This window comes from Hyperoodon ampullatus (genome assembly GCF_949752795.1).
Source record: "Hyperoodon ampullatus genome assembly, chromosome: 5".
NCBI classification, from domain to species: domain Eukaryota; kingdom Metazoa; phylum Chordata; class Mammalia; order Artiodactyla; family Ziphiidae; genus Hyperoodon; species Hyperoodon ampullatus.
The window spans coordinates 140,694,769-140,710,908 of NC_136918.1; the positions used below are offsets into that span (position 1 = coordinate 140,694,769).

The 16,140-nt window shown below is 42.2% G+C and overlaps 1 protein-coding gene and 1 pseudogene across 3 annotated transcripts in view; one reads left to right on the forward strand and one right to left on the reverse strand.

Annotated features, from left to right (window-relative positions):
- The window catches only part of LOC307053646 (SH3 domain-binding glutamic acid-rich protein-like), a gene marked incomplete at both ends in the record, with an annotated part of 58,094 nt that extends 42,330 nt beyond the window's left edge, over nt 1-15,764 (forward strand). For both annotated transcript variants that reach the window (XM_079705146.1, XM_079705147.1), the window contains 2 exons: nt 7,355-7,384; nt 15,645-15,764. In XM_079705146.1, the coding sequence (XP_079561272.1) occupies nt 7,355-7,384; nt 15,645-15,764 (150 nt within the window). The remainder of the gene's footprint in view (nt 1-7,354; nt 7,385-15,644) is intronic.
- On the reverse strand, nt 10,542-11,942 carry LOC307053173 (dihydrolipoyllysine-residue succinyltransferase component of 2-oxoglutarate dehydrogenase complex, mitochondrial-like; annotated as a pseudogene). Its single transcript has one exon. The product of its transcript is annotated as a dihydrolipoyllysine-residue succinyltransferase component of 2-oxoglutarate dehydrogenase complex, mitochondrial-like (transcript).
- Nucleotides 15,765-16,140: the final 376 nt, after the last annotated feature.

The window sequence follows — 16,140 nt, forward strand, 5'->3', positions numbered from 1 at the left end:
CCAATCAGGGGACTCTCAAGGCACCGCCCATGCAAGGCCTGTGAGCTAATTCTAAAGCGTTCCAATGCAGGGGCCACAGGGTAAAAGGCCGAGGGGAGACTGTGGTTCTGGAAGCACCAGGCTAAGATAATGGTGGATCAGATGGGCTACTTATTCAAGGAATTCTGAAAATGTGGTTGGAAAGCTGGGCAAAGGGGAAACCCTGGAGCCACCGAGGGAGCCCGAATGGGCTGAGCCTCGTCTTGGGAGAATTTCAGTGGGCTTCTGCCTTAGGCCAATTGTAGCAAAGACTATTTACCAAACCCCGATGGTTTGCCTTTGTACCTATTTATTGGTTCCAGGAGAGACGTGGCTAGCTTTTAAGATCACTGGATTCTTGTTTTCAGCAGATGGAATGTGACTAGGAAAGGGGCCAAGACTGACAACCACGTTGTGGAAAATGGGGGTGGCATCAGTTTGTCTTTATCATAAGGAATTTAAATTTAGGAGGAACCAAGGCAGTAAATCCCCTTATGTTTGAATACTGCTGTTTCAAAATGTTGATGACTTAAGACCCTTTGACGTTTCTGTTTTGAAGAAAGATGAAATCTTCAGTCTTGATCTAGAAGTTAGGTGGGGTTTCATGGCAGCCTGTATAATTCAGAAATAATCAAGTTAAGGTGAAATAGAGTGACAATTTAATTATCCTGTAATTTATAAAAATCTTTAAAAACATTTTATAATTTGAACTTTCCATGAATTGCCTAATGCACTGGTACAGCATTATTGATTTACATGTTGAAATTCAGTTTGCTGCTTTTAAGACAGAGAGACAAAGGTAAAAACATTACACCCCAATCCCTTTCTCCCGTGAGACCAAGAGGAAGACAGCATTTTAAAAATCAGACCCTGACTTCTACAGCAAGGGCAGGGTTGGCTTCAGCTTCTCAGCCTCTGGGTGGGTTAGTTCAATGAAGTAATAAGCCATCCAGCTTGGGGATTCTCTTTGCTAATATTTTTAAAAATTGTGAGCCCTTTACAAAGTAAATTATAGTCTTGTGAATCCTAACAGGAATTAAATACATCACTGTGTTATTTTTGCTTGGGCTGTGATGAAGAAATGACTACATGGAAGACATTTTTATTTTAGATGAATATAGTATTAACATTAATGATCAACTCTTTAATAATATTTATTCTACATAAAGAGAGATTTTGACTTTTTCCCATTTGACAAGTGGTACATGCGCTTTGACTTGCTGTAATTCAGTTAAATAAGGAAAAAACTATGATTGGTCAGTGAACATTAAAAATGACATAACATGATTAGCTTTGGGACTGAATATATAGGAAACTCGATTTACATTTAAGAAAGAGACAAAAACTATCTGATATTTGGGATGCTTGCATTTTGTGCTTCAAGAAACTTCTGTCTGTTTTTCTGGTTTTTAGGTTGTTTTTCAAGGTTAAGATGGGAAGGCCGTCTTGGCTATTTGATATCACATCTTTCCCGGCTGTGCACCCAGGCTTACATGGGCTTATTTGTGATGATCAGAAAGGCCAATTAGATCATGTGTTTTACCTCTTTAACATGATTTTTTATTTTATTTTATTTTAAAAATTTTATTGAAGTATAGTTGATTTACAATGTTGTGTTTAATTTCTTCTGTATAGCACAGTGATTCAGTTATACATATTATATATATATCCTTTTTCATATTCTTTTCCATTATGGTTTATCACAGGATATTGAACATAGTTTCCTGTGCTGTACAGTAGGACCTTCTTGTTCATCCATTCTCTATATAATTGTTGGCATCTGCTAACCCCACATTCCCAATCCTTCCCTCCTCCAACACCCCTTCCCTTTGGCAACCACAAGTCTGTTCTCTATACTTGTGAGTCTGTTTCTGATTGTAGATAAGTTCGTTTGTGTTGTATTTTGAATTCCACGTATAAGTGATATCATATGGTATTTGTCTTTCTCTTTCTGACTTACTTCCCTTAGTATGATAGTCCCTAGGTCCATCCATGTTGCTGCAAATGGCATTATTTCATTCTTCTTTATGGCTGAGTAGTATTCCATTGTATATATGTACCACATGGTCTTTATCCATTCATCTGTTGATGGACATTTAGGTTGTTTCCGTGTGTTGGCTATTGTACTAGGTTGGCCAAAAGGTTCGTTTGGGTTTTTCCCTAAGATGTTATGGGAAAAAGCCAGACGAACTTTCTGGCCAACCCAATAAATTGTTAATGAGAATTTTTAAAGTACCAGTCACATCCAGTAGATTCTTCTCAGATAAATCCAAGGCTTTTAGATAAAATCTCTGGCTCTGTTGAAACCATCTTGGGGAAATCTCATGGATTTGTACCTTTTCTCCTCCAGCCCATTGTATCTAAACAGCAGCTCCCTGTGCTTCCTTCTCTAACCAACATTCCGTGAGGGATATAAATAACATAATCTTTGCGGGTCCAGATTTGGTTCATAACACTTCTGGCCGTGGACCGTCAGCTTCACTAATTTCTCTAGACACCATAATATCTGCTTTATGCCCCCTCCTCCTGGCTGGCAGGAGATTCAATCTGGGTGAAGCGTTTCGGAGACTCACTCTTTCTTGGGGACTTAGAGTCATCATTGGGTCTTCAGTGGTGACTGGAGGGGAGAGGGCCCTGGCTTTTTGCGGTGGTGACTTTGTGACATGGGTTTCCTGCTGCCTGTTGGCAGCTGTTGAGGCTGGTCCCTCAGCTTGGTTCAGGCCCTCTGCCCTGGCTAGACGTGGCCATGCCTCTCACAGTGACCAGTCGTATGCTTCCTCGTACGTCATGTCCAGGTGCTACCCAGATGCCCCAGTGGTCCCTGGTTCAGCGTCTACATCAAGCAGGGCCTGGGTAGCACCACCTGGAACACCCACCGCCTTCTGCCCCCTTCTCTCTGCAATCTGGCTGCTTCATCTCCTCAGCTCCAAGCCCTAAGCTCCAAGCTCATTTTTCCAGGGATTATCTAGCTTCCTCGACTCTTTCAGCCCAGGATTTTGATAAGCAAGGCTTATAACTTCTTCCCTAGAGGCAGAGAACCAGAAAAAGTATGTGGCTGTCTTCTTGGAGTGTGGGGAATGACAGTAACTCTATTCCCTCCCTCTAATTTTGGGTAGTAGGGAGAACAAAATGAGAATTCTTATTCTGGTATATACAGCCATACTATCCATGACAAGGAACACAAATGTATTTTAACCTCTTCTTCTGAAATGATTACAGACTCACAGGGACATAGTACAGACTCCTGTGTGCCCTTTGCCTGGCTTCTGCTAATGATGACATTTCAGATGGCTGCAGTAGGAGATGGAAACCAGGAGTATGACATTGGTGCATCTCTGTTAAGTAGACTTGCAGACCTTATTCAGGGTTGGCCATTTTTTTCAAACCTTTCATTTGTATGTTAAATGTCATTCTTCTTTGTGTTAAGAACCATTTTCAAGTGTGCAGTGGTAAAGGCTCCTTCCAGTGGCTGGCAGTGTTAAAACGAGTGACAGACCAGCTAAGTGAGTGTCTGAGTTGTGTTCATCTGATCTCAACTATTGCACATGTTTACTCAGTACACACTTGCAAATGTTCAAAGGATGCCATTTTAATGGGGAAAATATTTACCGAAGAATATCACATTGATTTGAAAAAAAGAGATGTGGACAGAAACTGTCCTCTCCTTTAGCGAGATGGACTTCCCCTGACCACCAACCCAAGCCTCTGGGGTTCTTACACACAAGATGCCGAGGTGCATATTTCCTACTTGCTGACAGGTTGGGGCAGCGTTTGGGAGGCAAGATGGTGCACACTGAAAAGATCATTCATTCCTGCCTAAGAAGATGTCACCTGTAGCTTCAGTCCCCCTGTAGAGAGGGGACTTCATGGTCCCCTTCCCTGATGATGCAGGGAGGGATGAGGGGTTAAAGAGGAGAAGGGAGGCTTGTGAACTGTACCAGAGGAGTAAAGGAGGAAAGCAGGCCACCTCAGCTTCTGGACACACTGAGAAGGGGACTACAGACTGGGGGTGTCATGAGAACACTATGAAACCCTGGAAATGGAGAAGACGCAGCTTGTTCATCCTGATGTTTGGTTTCCATTGAGGTCAAAGTATTTTACATGGTATTCTTTGCTAACTCAATGGTCCTCTCCAAAATCTTCTAAGACCTTGGCTTGTCTGACTACATGATTATGGTCTGTATATCTTCCCCACTTTGCTTCCTCCAAAATCTGTCTTGAGGATAGTTGCTCAACCAAGGGGTGGGCATTGGTTTAGGTCCTCCACAAGCTCGTGAGTCTAAGGCTGCGTCCCTGTACTGTCTGCAGATGGAGAGGACCCTGCTCTTGCCGCTGACCTTCAGCCACTCTGAGGCTGGCTGCCCTCCTCAGGTCCCTCTGGACTGGCCCTCGCCCTCCTTCCACACCAGCCACTTGTCCTAACCAGCCACTGCCTGACACTCACCGTGGCTGACACCTGTCCTTAACCCTGGCCACGTGCCACATCAGCAGCCTGCCTCCCTGGCCAAGTTCCCAACAGAAATAGCTGTTGGTGAGGTTCTAAGACTTTGAAGGCTTCCTCTGATTAGCTTTCTTAGAAGAACAACAAGATAAAATGATTTTAAGTTGTAGCTTCGTCAAGTGAATGATTCATACCCTATCCTAAGATCCTGCAAAATCTCAACTTAATTGACCACGTGATTATAATTATCTTAAAAATAACCTTTTGCCTATACAATTATTTGCCAGCCATAAAAATCAATTCAAGCATTGTATATAGATGACTTTTAAGGATCTACCTAATTCTGACACTTTATAATTCTGTGAGCTAAGGATGGATGTTTAAGTTTTTATTTAAGTAATATATCCCACCTCCTCCTAAGAAAGATTTGAGGCATGAGTGGCATACATAAATACCTTCATTCAACATTTTATTGACAGACTGAATGCTGCCATATGCGGGGCAGTCCAGGGACTGAAAATGAGCTTCTATTCTGGTGGAGCTGGTGATGGTCATAGCCAAGGTTCTTCAAAGCTTACCTGACCTTTTGAGGCTAAGTATTTCTATAAATTCTCTGAGCAGTTACTTTCTCTATTTAATGTCTCTTTCAAGAAATTAAGGTCAATTCAGATACTGATAAAGCCCTAGGTCCCTCGGTAATTGCTGCTAGCTAACCTGTAAAAGTTGAGATTAGCACTTATTCCTGTAAGAACCCCTACTGCTTTCCAGCCTAGCTCTAAGAATAATCCCATTTTTAATAGTGTGTTTATTGTTAATTCATTTGTTTCAGCTGTACACAGTTAATAAACATAATTGGATTTAGAAAAGTGTAAAACTCGACATAGCTAACAATTCTGTGTTGCATATAGTGAATTTTAATTTGATCTCATGTGGATAAGAAGAAAATGAATGTTCTTTGAGATCTAAAGAGTTAATAGCAGACTTTATAGGTTCATTTATCTAGTCACTTAACACATTTATTGAGCGTATACCTTGGTTCCAGACCGTGGCTGGGTCCTGGAGATCCAAAAATGAATAAAGATACAAGTTGTGCCCCAAGGAGTACACAGACTAGTTAGGGAGACAGATAAATAAATGATGATTATGGTAGCAAATAAGGGAGTCCCCTAACTCAGGCTTATGGGTCAGGAAAGTCTTCCTTGAAAAGATCATTTTAAGCAGTGTCCTGGAAGATGTCACTGATGTGAGAAAGTTGTATGTGACTGTTAGCTGAAATAAAGAATCATGAGGCTAGAGAGGTGAGCAGGGGCCAGATCATGGTGGCCTTTCAAACGTTCTAAGGATTATGGATTTATCTTGAAAAGATGGAAAGTTTTCAACACGAGGGCAGCATGGTAAGGTGGGTTGTCTTTTAGAGTGGTATCTCTGGCTACTGTGTGGAGAACAGGTTGGAGATAAGGAAGGCTAGAGGTGATGTAACCCCGGTGAGAGAAGATGGCGGTCCTGGCAAAGGAAGGACAAGGCAGGGGCAGGATGAGACAATATTAAAGAAGTTCAGTCAACACATTGCTGAGAAACCAACACCTGGATTTTGCAACAAGTGCAGGACTCTCTTTTCCTGGACTTTAGTTTAGCTTCAAAACTTGCTGTGTTGCCAGAATTGATTTGGAGATTCCCAGTGCTGGGGAACGTCTTGGGCTGACTCAGTCTTGGCTGGCTGGATCAGGTTTTCACATTTTTGTATTTTCTTTGCCAGTCTCAGAAGTCTGAGAGTATTGTTCTGGAGCTGGCCAAAAACGTGAGGCTGGGCCAGAGAAGGTGGCAGTGTGGTGGGGCCTCCACCACTTGCCTTCCATGAGAATCTTGAGAGGCAGCACGGTAGAGTAGGAATGAGACTAAATTAGGAACCAGGAATCTTGAAGTGAGTCCTGATCATGTTACTTACTTGTGCTCTGATTCTGGGCAAATTACTTAACTCTATGGTCTTGGTGTCCTCATCTGTCCATAGAAGGGACTGGGTAAGAGGATATAAGCAAATATGAGGTTGTTTTCAACTCCCTCAGTCCAAAATTCCATGAGCTCAGGGATGGGAAGGTTCTTATTTCTTTGCAATTTTAGGAGATATCGCCTGGTTCTCCCACTTTGATCTGGGGGAAATAGAAATTCCAGTGGGTTGGCAGAGTGGAGACCTGTTTGAGCACAGGATGGCCTCACCCTTTCTTACTTTAAAGTTTCTTTCTTTAACCAGAAATCCGTGTTTAAATATTACATGGTTCAGAAATGTTATAATTTTGTTCTGATGGTGAAAAAGACTTTGATCTGTTTTTATTAATTCGTTCAGAACTGAAGTAAAGGCATGCTTATAAGGAAATAAAAGCCAAAAAGCCATAATGTTGTTCAAATTTTCTAATTGCTTACGTATATGGTTTGAATTTTCCCTGATAGCTCTATACGTCTGCAATATGCTTTGGATATAGACAAAGGATCAAACATATAATTAAGCAGTATTACTAATTAGTTATATTTTCTCAGGAATAAGAGTGATGAAAATATGTCTTTAATTTCATAATATTCCAAGGGCTTGAAATCTAATGCATGAAATACGTAGGCATTGCTCATTCATCATATCTTTGCTATTGATATGTTTTCTCAATAAATAGATGTCTTTCATTTTGATAAACATGTATTTTATTATAGTTTGCTTAATTTTCATTTATTTTTTAAATTAAAAAATTTTTATGTGTTTTAATTTTTTTATTTTTATACAATTTTAAAGGTTACTTTTCATTTACAGTTATTACAAAATATTGGCTATACAGTTTGCTTAATTTTTAGATTCAACTTAAAACTTATGCAAATTTATATTTTTCTTCCATTTCTGTTTATGGACTTAAGGAAGAAGAGGGAGAGACAGCAACAGAAGAGGTACAGTAGCATATTTCACAGTCGTGTTGTGCTTAACAAAAGCATCTTTTAGGTGAGAGAGTTGCACCTTTAGCCACATTCTCCTTGTTCTTCATGACACAGAGAAGCGGATGCAACCCACACTCCCAGAAAGTCCTCCTTTAGCCTGCCAAGAAGAGAAATAAAATAAGATGGAGATACATTTATCAAAGGGAGATTGATGGGGAAACAGGGTGTGGCTTTGGACTCTTTTCTGAGCCTCCTGTGGTGAAGGTGTCATCAGTGAAGTCAGGCCAGGCTGGGCCCAGTCCTTCAGTGGAGACTTCTTCTCCATTTTTTCTTCTCACCCCATTGAGTAGCACACACTTTATGCAGCTTTCATGGTGCTTACTGGTGTTGTTTGATTGCCTCCTATTCACTTTGTTGGTGAGGGAGGGATTCTCTCCCTCTGATTACAGGAATGGCACAACACCTGCCACTGGACAGGTGAGATGGACAGTGGTTTATTAGTCACACATTCTCCAAGCCCAAGGGATGAGGCTATCCACGCATGCAGGGCCCCACGGCGGGGGGGGTCACATGGGACCAGAGTGAACAATTGGGGGCAGTGGGAGGCAGGCTTTGTAGTATCAAGAGGGTAGGGTGTCCCCTGGTCCACGTGGAGAATGTGATTGGCCTGTTTGCATAATTCTGGGGGATAAGCAGGCACTGTGTCTGGTCCCTTGATAAGGAGGGCTGCTCGGGTGGGAGACCCAATCTGTGGGAGCAGAAGGGGAGGTGAACCAGTGGTCAGGCCATTTTAGGTCTTCCCAATTTTACTAGATGTTAAGGCAGCAGATAGTATTGAGTCTTCATTTTAGGTCTTGCACCAAAGGTGTACACCTTAGACACCATGAGGTTTAAACATGCAGCTCATCGCTTAGCATCTGGAAGATATTTGACATTAGGTAACCACATGGTTCCAGAATTTCTAGTGGGGATCTACCCAGGGGGAGCATTATTATTTGTATGTGTGTGTGGGGGGATTTTTTTGTTTTTTTGAGTAGAGTTGATTTACAGTGTTGTGTTAGTTTCAGGTGTACAACAAAGTGATATATATATGTATTCTCTATATATCCATATATATTCTACACATAGACTATATATGTCCATATATATATTCTATATATTCTATACATAGGATATCTATATCCATATATTCTATATATAGAATATATATATCATATATATCCTATATATTCTGTACATAGAATATATATATATATGCAATATATATTCTATGTATTCCAGAAATAGAATATATATATCTATATATATATTCTATGCATTCTATACATAGAATATATATACCCATATATATTCTATGTAATCTATACATAGAATATATATATCCATATATATTCTATATATTCTATACATAGAATATATATATCCATATATATATTCTATATATTCTATATATAGAAAAAATATATATCCATGTCTATATTCTATATATTCTATACATAGACTATATATATCCATATTTATATTCAATATATTCTATATATAGAATATATATATATATTTTCAGATTCTTTTCCCTTATAGGTTATTATAAACTACTGAGTATAGTTTCCCTGCTATACAGTAGGTCCTTGTTGGTTATCTGTTTTTTACATAGTAGTGTGTATATGTCGATCCCGAGCTCCTAATTCATCCCTTCCCACAAGGGGAGCAGTAATGACTTGAGAAGAATTCTTTTTTTTTTTTAACCCTGTTTGGGAACGTTTGCCCTTTAATTTGCATTTAAAATCAGCTTCTTTAAATACTTTAGTTACAACTTCTGAATAGTGAAGACATAGGAGATGCTGCAGGCACTCAGTACTGGCTCCCACCCCTTCCCCCTACCCCAACCCCCAAGCCTTGTTTCTTTGCTCAAAATGCATATGGGCACCCTGCACTAAATAAATGGCTCCCCGTGTCAAGTGTCAGCAGCCTCAGGACTGAATGCCTTTGGATACGAAGTGATGAAGCCCAGTAGCTTTCATGACAGGATGTGTGCATTTAACCGTGCCCTGAAGAATGCCAATGATTGTGCCCAGACCCAAGGCAGTACCTCAGAGGTGACATCGGCCATTTCCCCACTGTGTACTGGCATCTTGGGCTGGTTTCCACCACAATCCATCCTCTCCCAGACCTGTGTTCTGTGGCGGAAGAGCTGAGGCTAAGGGCCACGATACAGGAAGGAACAGAACTGCCCCTTCAACCCACAAGCTTAAGCCAATGGAATTTAAAAGCTCAAGACAATGTGAGCCAGTCCACAGGAAACCTCCTTCACTCCAATCTCTACCAGGCGCCATCCAGCCCTTGCTTGTGACACACTCTGTCTCACTGCCAAGATGTGCTAGAATCTGCTCTAGATGAGAACAATGTGGTAGAATGGTCCCAGCAGTCTGGAAAGGTTGGCACCACAACAGCTGGGCGTGCTTGTGCCAAAATGGGTCTTCCTGGTACAAAGCTATGACGGAGAGTGTGAGGGCAGGCCTGGGCTCTGCTTCAGTCTCACTGATAACCTGTGACCTCAGAATCTGTCCTCCCCCTCAACACTGCCTACCCATCCCCTGCCCCTCCAGATCCCCCAGCCTGTGCTTCCTGGAAAAGGTAGAAGAGGCAGCTTGAAGTCAATGACAGCTGAGAATGAAGATGCCATTTAAGAAGCAAAGCAGCGCCTCCTGGCCTCTGGTCAATACCTCCACATGGGTGGAACCGAGTAAGGACGTGCACAGCCAGGACAGAGGCTGCTCCGAGCTTGGGAGGCACAGCACCCTCCTAGGTGTCTCTGAAGAACAGACTTTCAAGAGATAGAAACTTAATCACATGGTCCCCGGCAGTTTCCCTGTGGTATACTGGACTGGGGAGAAGCAAAATCATCTCTGCGGAGGGCTAATGGAGGAAAGGCAGGAATATTAATGAGCATCCATTAAGGCTCTCTCTCTCCCTCAAGCCTAAGGAAATCAGATATTCGAGTGTAAGAGAAGAGTGCAGAGAGGGAGAGAGCCTGGCAGGAACACCAAGGAGAGAGCTGTGACTGCTGGTTACATAGTGCCCTGGTTTCCTTGCTTCAGAACAACATCATATGCCTGTCTGTCACCAGGCTAACCCGGGACCTGTGAGGGGACGGGGAGAAGGCTGGTTTTCAGTTCCTGCATGGTTGATGTGTAGGGCACATGGCTTCCTCCTCCAGGTCCAATAGGAGGTCTCTGGGATCCTCTACCGCTGCCTTGATTTTGAGGAGGAAAGTCACGGCCTCTCTGTCATCCATCAGCCGGTGATCATACGTCAGGGCCACGTACATTATGGGCTGCATCTCCAGCTTGCCTCCCACGACCACTGGCCTATCAAAGATGGCGTGCGTGCCCAGGATGGCAGACTGAGGGGGGTTGATGATGGGTGTTCCAAAGAGCGAGCCAAAACCCCTCCGCTGCTGATGGTGAAGGTACCACCATCCATATCTTCAATGGCAAGTTCATCCTTCCGGGCCTTCTCTCCCAGTTCACTGATGGTTCACTCAATATCGGCATAATTCCTAGTTTCCACATTCCTGCTGACAGGAAACACCAGACCCCGAAAGGTGGCCACCGCAACGCTGATGTCAATATAATCCCTATACACCACCTCTCCGGTTGTATCGTCAGTCGCTGCATTTACAACAGGCTGTTGCTTCAAGGCAAAGGCTGAGGCCTTCACGAATGCCGACATGAAGCCTAGTGTGAGGTTATGTTTCTTCAGAAAAGCATCTTTGTGCTGAGCCCTCACCTCCTGGGTGTTACTCATGTCAATCTCACTGAAAGTGGTAAGCGCTGCTCAGGTATTCCGAGCCTCCTTCAGATGCTGAGCAATGCGCTGCCGCATCCTATTCATTTTCTCCCGATGTTCTGAACGCAGACCTGTGCCAGCTCCTGGCTCAGCTACTGGAGGGGCAGCAGTGGGTTTTACGGCAGACACTGGTTTGCTAGTGAGAGGTTGTGAGGGCGAAGGCACTGGTGGCATCTGAGTGGGTACGGATGCTGCAGGGGGAGGAGGAACTGCCGACGCTGCAGGTTCTGCTTTTCGGGCTGCGGCAGCAGGAGCTTCAGCTGGCTTGGCCTTAGCAGGAGCAGCGCCAGTTTTCCTGAGTGTGAAAAGAGGGGTGCCTCCTTCTACGTTCCCCCCATCAGGTACCAAAAGAGCTTCAGTCGTGCCATTTGCTGGTGATGGAACCTGCACAGATGACTTGTCAGGTTCAATCTCACAAACCACTTTACCTTCTGCAACGTGAAGCTTTCTCCCACCTGACCCCCCCTTCTGTGACAGATTCTGCAAGTGCTGGGGTTTTGACTTGTAATCACACCGTCCTTGCACACGCTGTAGCTCTGAAAAAGCAAACACTGAAGACACTACTGCTGTTAGTGACAATCTTCCTGCTGTCAGGGTAAGCTGGTGCCTGACATAAGGAGATCCCAGGCAGGGAACGTCTCCCTAGAGGGCAGTTCCCCTTCTGGAAGGCAGAGAGCGAGCCGCTGAATGCCCGGGACAGGCAGCGGGACCGGGATAGCATCGCGCCGGCAGCAGCGGCGGCGATGGCAGAGCCTTGAGAAGAATTTTTAACTTGCCTCCCCAACTTGAGGTTATAGTAGAGCAGTGGTTCTCATCTGGTGGTGTGTGTTAGAATCACCCGTGGCGTATTTGAACCTTCAGAAGCCTGCCTCTGTTGGCCAATGGATAAGACCCTCCAGGGCTGAGCATGCCTTCAGCTTGCCTGTAGAGCTGAGATGGAGCATCTTCATTGTGGGGGGCCAGGATTGAAGGGGACGACAGAGCACATAGAGACAAGCGGAGCGATATTAAGGGCCTCCACCGGTTTGGGACAGAGCCTTCCTCTTTGCTGTCCTTCCTATGCCCGTGAGAGGAAACACCAACAACAAGAAAGAAAAAGATTGTAAAAAGAATTAAAGTTTAGGGGGCTTCCCTGGTGGCACAGTGGTTGAGAGTCCACCTGCCGATGCAGCAGACACGGGTTCGTGCCCCGGTCCGGGAAGATCCCACATACCGCGGAGCGGCTGGGCCCGTGAGCCATGGCCGCTGAGACTGCGCGTCTGGAGCCTGTGCTCCGCAACGGGAGAGGCCACAACAGTGAGAGGCCCACATACCGCAAAAATAAATAAATAAATAAATAAATAAAATTAGGAATGTAAAAGAAACATATACAGTTTAAGACAAATAATTTAAGAAAGAGATGTCTTAATGAATAAAGGTAGAATAAGAGGAACTGAAATATAAGGGAATCAAGTTTCACAAAGGTAAAAGATTAAGAATTGCACAAAATAAGAAGTATTAAAAAATTGAGTACTGAGGATATAAGATTTAAAAGTACATTTAAAACATTAAAGAAAAATTAGAAAACAGTATTAGTGTTATTAAGGATAAAATTTAAAGGGATAAAATGTATCCTCTGTAACATGCAATTTGAACTATTTTTGGGCTGGCTGACATGTTTGTTTATAGGGTCTATGCTTAAATAATAACGAACATTCCCAGGAAGACCTCATATCCCATGTTTGGAACTGGAGGTTAGTTGACCAATTGAATAATTCAATTAAAGTCGTAAATCATAAACATGTAGAGGGCTTAAACATTTATTTGAACTTGAAATATGTAAATGTATATTTACTGCCAATTTTTTGGATGTAGGACAAAGGTCTTTTCTTTAAATAATAGCCCAATGCTTAGAACTACCCACTGTCTTTCTAACGAACATACTCATTGGTCTGTCTAGAAATTCCAGTTTTGATTTCTTTAAAAATACAGCAGAAATTTAAAGGCACTTGCAAAGTACTCTAGGTGCATAAATCTCTTTGGATTTCAGATTCCCCCCTGCCAACCAAGCTTTTTGACACTTCATTTGATGACAAGTTTTTAAGGTGACTTACATATATGGGTCTTTTCAAAGTACTACATTAATTTTACATAGGGAAAAAAGTTCTTTTCATGCTCATATTTCATTGACTTCCATGATGCTTATTTAAATTGTGTAATTACAATAAGACTAACTTGGATACACCAGCATGGGAACAAACATAACCCACCCCTGTAAATGAAGACTTTGGTGGGTGGTGATGCCAAACCTGCTAGTTGCCAGGGCTCACTGTGCCTTAATCAACCAGTGTGATTTAAGAGAGAGAATACAGACTACAGCAGAGGTTCTCAAAGTGGGGTTCCCAGAGCAGCAGCAGCCTCACCTGGGAACCTCTTCAAATACACATTTTCAGGGTTGGCCCCAAACTACTGAATCAGAAATCCTGAGGTGGAGCCCAGCAGATTGCTTTGAGAAGCCCTTCAGGTGATTCTGATGCTCCATCAAGGCTGAGAACCACTGGATTAGAACACAGGTTCTAGGTGACCCATGTGTTGCCAAGTAGAGGTCAAGATAAGAACTCCTGCTGTTCTGATGCTCGTAATAAAAAGTCCATCTAATCTCCAGCACAATAATATTTACTTTACATTAGGAACTTGCATTTGGTTGAAACAGAAAGAGCTCTTAATTTTCTTTTGGTGACTGAAATGAGTAATAGAAAATGAGAAAGGAGAAAGAGAAGGCTGCCAAGACCGAGGACAGTCATTAACTCAATCTAAGTTTTCACAAATGAGTCCTCTCCTTTTCCATTCTTTCCCTGCTCGTTGAAACACTCAAATTCTACTGTTTTATTTTGAAAGCTTCAAAGAATGGTCTCTTTCTTGTTTGAGAAATTTTGTTTTGCTTCCTCACAGGCACTGGGGGAGGACTCCATGTTGAGGAGCTTTATGATAATTTTCATTAACTGAGCATGGCAAGGTCAGCATGCTGTTTCCCCTATTGCTGACAATGGGGAAGAGGTACTATGTGTCACAGTGAAGCAGGACTGAGATTCTCACCTTGCGGCTTGACTGTCGAATCTGCACTTTATTAGCTGGATGTTGGGGAGTTTTAACTTTAACCCCTATCAGGGATGGCATCATGTCGATGTGTGGATGAGTCTTTTCCGAGGATGTTAGTGGATTCTGGGGGCAGGTCCAAAGTGACATTCTCGGATTCTCCCTACTTCTATTCCGTCCTCTCACGTTAGCTAAATCTCAGTGACCTTTATTGTAATCAAGCCTTTTAAGAATATTGTTTTTGAACATTTTTGGATTAATCATTTAAAAATGCTAATCAGAGGGCTAAATTAAAAATGAAAACTCAAGGACAGAGAGAATATTAACCAAAAGTCACATGTACTGTTTAGGTATTTCAGTGGAAGGTCATCAACATTAAAGAAGGTCCCAAATGTCAAAAGAAACTCCTTCCCAAAACTTTTGTTGATTTTTGAAATTACAAAAAATTCATAATCTTTATAGAAAATTCAGAAAATACAGATAAAAACAGAAAATAAAAATATCTTATAACCCCATTACCCAGAGAGAACCACTAGCTACATGCTCACATAAACATACACATATTTATCAAACTTTGATAAATACACTTCTGTAATCTACTTTTGTTCATGTAATTAATCTATATATTTTTGGGGGGATGGTAAATATAGATCTGCTTCATTATTTTTAATATTATTTTATCAAACTAATCTCTATTCTTAGACCTAAAAGTTATTTTTAGCCTATTCCATACAGTGACTTTTCATTATCTATATATCTTTCCAATAATAATTTCTTTAGTTTCTCTCTTACTAGACAAGCTTCCATTTTTTAAAATCCCATTTTTATATATAAAAATAAGACAAACGCATTATTACTTTGAAAGTAGTTTCAGATTATATATGTAGGTTACTGATAACTTTGGCTTCAAGAAATTAGCTTGCTATAACAAATATAACCAGCTTATACATTTAAAACCTTCATCCTTTCTGAAAAAATTCTATTTGCTGAGATTCTTTTTGTATTTTATTCTTCCAACTGCCTTCTGAATTTTTAAAGGCAACAAGACGAGAGCAGTCTGTTAATATGAGTAAAGACTATATGCTTAAGAGGAGTCATGAAACTTGTTAGAATTAATGCTTTGCCCTGCAGAACCATCCCAGATTGTGGGGTCTGTGTCTAGGAAGATGATGTCTTTGTGTGTGTGTGTGTGTGTGTGTGTGTGTGTTGTATGTGTGCAGTGTGTTTGTGTGTTGGGTGGGGTGTGTAGGAGGCCCTCAACTCTAGCCTGATGTTTTACACTCTTTTCCTCACTGTATCTGTTGACCCTTACACTTTTCAATAATAATGTAATTTTTGTTAAAATAAGACAGAAGAAATAACTGCGGAGGAAGCAGAAGGGGAAGCGGAGGAAGAGGAAGCTGAGAAAGAAGTGGAGGAGCCAGGAGAAGAAGAAGAAGAAGGAGGAGAGGAAGAAGAAGATTCTTAGGCCTTTTCATGCTTTATTCTTCCACGTGTCCAGGTAGCCACATCGCTCTGGGGTTGAAGGTTTGTTTATTACAGTCTGCCATGTAGACCACATTTCACTTGGTGATAGAAGTGGATTTCAATTCGATCTACTTGTCTGTCTTCCCGAGGCCCTGGGCTGCCCCTTCCTGGAGCCGCAGGGCTGGTGAACTCTACAGGACCCTTTTCTTGGGCGCTAGGGCGAGGAAGGCCTGTGGTTGGTATGATTTCTAGGAAAAAGCATAACTTTGAGGGGAGGAAGAGTTTGTTTGTACTTGCTCCCTCCTCTTCCTCTTTATTTAAGTGAAAGCACAGGACGTGTTCTGTTATCAGCGTTCTATCACATGGACTCCTTTACT